The 2,321-nt window shown below is 65.9% G+C and overlaps 1 protein-coding gene across 1 annotated transcript in view; it reads left to right on the top strand.

Annotated features, from left to right (window-relative positions):
* The window catches only part of THBS3 (thrombospondin 3), a 12,256-nt gene extending 9,981 nt beyond the window's left edge, over window positions 1–2,275 (top strand). The window contains exons 15-20 of the mRNA XM_019527938.1: window positions 146–198; window positions 421–614; window positions 893–1,071; window positions 1,282–1,330; window positions 1,536–1,732; window positions 1,876–2,275. Of these exons, the coding sequence (XP_019383483.1) occupies window positions 146–198; window positions 421–614; window positions 893–1,071; window positions 1,282–1,330; window positions 1,536–1,732; window positions 1,876–2,052 (849 nt within the window). The 3' untranslated portion in view covers window positions 2,053–2,275. The remainder of the gene's footprint in view (window positions 1–145; window positions 199–420; window positions 615–892; window positions 1,072–1,281; window positions 1,331–1,535; window positions 1,733–1,875) is intronic.
* The last annotated feature ends 46 nt before the right edge of the window (window positions 2,276–2,321 follow it).

The raw sequence follows: 2,321 nt of genomic DNA, 5'->3' as shown, positions 1-2,321 counted from the left end.
GTGTGGGAGGCTGGAGCAGCTGTTGGGCCTTGCCTGGCCTGCAGTGATTGCAGCAACAGGGGCTGGAGGGGGGGCCTTCCCCTTCCCCTATATGCCTGGAGCTCAGGACCAATCCCTGCTGACCTGGGGCTGTGCTCTCTTTCAGACAGACATGGACAGTGACCTGGTAGGAGACATCTGTGACACCAATGAGGACAGGTGTGTGAGCCAGTGCCTGTGTCCTGCCCAAAGCTCTGCCATTGCCCTGTGATCCCTGGAGAGGCAGGGAGGGGTGGGGTGGAGCCCTGGGTGACATGGAGGAAGCCCCCATGCCCAGGCCACGAAGTGGGTGGGTGTACTGGGTGCGGGCATCTGGGGGAGATGGGGTCCCAGCCACGTGCCTGGTGGCACTGCCCCCTCATCCCCTCTTACCACCCCCAGCGATGGGGATGGGCACCAGGACTCCAAGGACAACTGTGCTGAAGTGCCCAACAGCTCCCAGCTGGACTCGGACAATGATGGGCTGGGGGACGACTGTGACAATGACGATGACAACGATGGCATCCCTGACTACATTGCTCCCGGCCCTGACAACTGCCGCCTCATTCCCAACCCCAACCAGAAGGACTCAGACGGTGAGGGCTCAGCCAGGGCCGAGGACCATGTGGCCACTGGGCCTGTACCAGGGGATTGGGCACAGCCGGTGCAGGCCTGGCTTCTTTGGCAGGGGCTGTGGCTGCTGGGTTGAGTCCCCTGGGCTGGCACTGCTACATAGTAGGCAGTCTGGTGCCAGGTGGAGCCAGGATCTTTTGAGCCCGTGAAGCTGGAGCAGACATGCTTGCTGTATGGAGCATGGTGCTCACTCTGGCTCGGGGGCTGCACCACGTGTGACTGGCCCGGTCATGCCCCGCAGGGAATGGGGTGGGTGACGTCTGCGAGGAGGACTTCGATAATGACACAGTGGCTGACCAGCTGGATGTGTGCCCGGAGAGTGCGGAGGTGACGCTGACTGACTTCCGGGCCTACCAGACAGTGATCCTGGACCCCGAGGGTGATGCCCAGATCGACCCCAACTGGGTGGTTTTGAACCAGGTACGGCTGGAGGGAGGGGGAGGCTGCAGGGCAGGTGCTGGCATCAGTGCTAGTCAGGCAGGATGGTGCCTGCTGTGCAGCACTGGGCAAAGGGTGAAGGAGGGGAGCAGGCCAGGGGCCTGGCTGGGTGTTGGGCTAGGACTGCCAGCCCTTGGGCAGGCCCTGGGCTGCATCCAGGAGCCCAGGTGCCAATCCCATCTCTCCCCCCAGGGCATGGAGATTGTGCAGACCATGAACAGCGACCCGGGTCTGGCTGTTGGTACGTGGGGTGTTCCTGTCCTGGGGCAGCACACTGCCTCTTGTTCCCACCCAGCTCCTTGGAGCAACTCACGCCCCACCCCAGACACAGCCACCAGCAAGGGGGAGGGCAGAGCCAGGGCAGTGCTGATGTGGCCTGCCCAGGAGCCCCGTGGGGCTTGGGGCACATGCCTCCCTGCCTGACATGCGCCCTGCCCTGTGCCCAGGCTACACGGCCTTCAACGGGGTAGACTTCGAAGGCACCTTCCATGTCAACACTGTCACGGATGATGACTACGCTGGCTTCATCTTCAGCTACCAGGACAGCTCCAGTTTCTACGTGGTCATGTGGAAGCAGACGGAGCAGACGTACTGGCAGGCCACCCCCTTCCGGGCCGTGGCTGAGACCGGGCTGCAACTCAAGGTCCAGGCTGGGCCTGAGACCTGATGACCCTTCTGCCTGGGGCCCCCGGGGGCGGGCAGCGCCTGCTGTGGTGGGCACTCCTGGCCCCTTCTCTGCCCGGGGCACCCGTCCCGCCCTGGTCACCCCCAGCCCTCTGCCCGCAGGCGGTGAAGTCCACGAGCGGCCCCGGCGAGCACCTGCGCAACGCACTGTGGCACGCAGGCACCACCCCGGACCAGGTCCGGCTGCTGTGGAAGGATCCGCGCAATGTGGGCTGGAAGGACAAGACCTCGTACCGGTGGCAGCTCATGCACAGGCCCCAGGTGGGCTACATCCGGTGAGGAGGGGCTGGGGCCCCTTCCCGGTGGGGTGCGGCGGGCAGGGCCGGTGGAGGCCGCGGGTTTCCTTTTTAAGGCAGCTCCGGCGGCCTCTGCCCCGGCGGGCGGGAAGGGCCCAGCCCCGCACTGGCTCCGCACCAGCTGGGCCTCCGCGCCATTGTCCCGTCGCCATGGAGACCCGGCCCGCGCGGGCAACGCCGGCCCGCGCCTTTCACATGCAAAAGCGGCCGAACAATGGGCCGGGGCCGGGGCCGGGGCCGGGGCCGTCCCCT

Source organism: Gavialis gangeticus, unplaced genomic scaffold (genome assembly GCF_001723915.1).
Source record: "Gavialis gangeticus isolate Ggan-Ray unplaced genomic scaffold, GavGan_comp1, whole genome shotgun sequence".
Lineage (NCBI taxonomy): Eukaryota > Metazoa > Chordata > Crocodylia > Gavialidae > Gavialis > Gavialis gangeticus.
The sequence above is the reverse complement of the archived record's forward strand: the minus strand, read 5'-3'. Positions and strand labels throughout refer to the sequence as shown.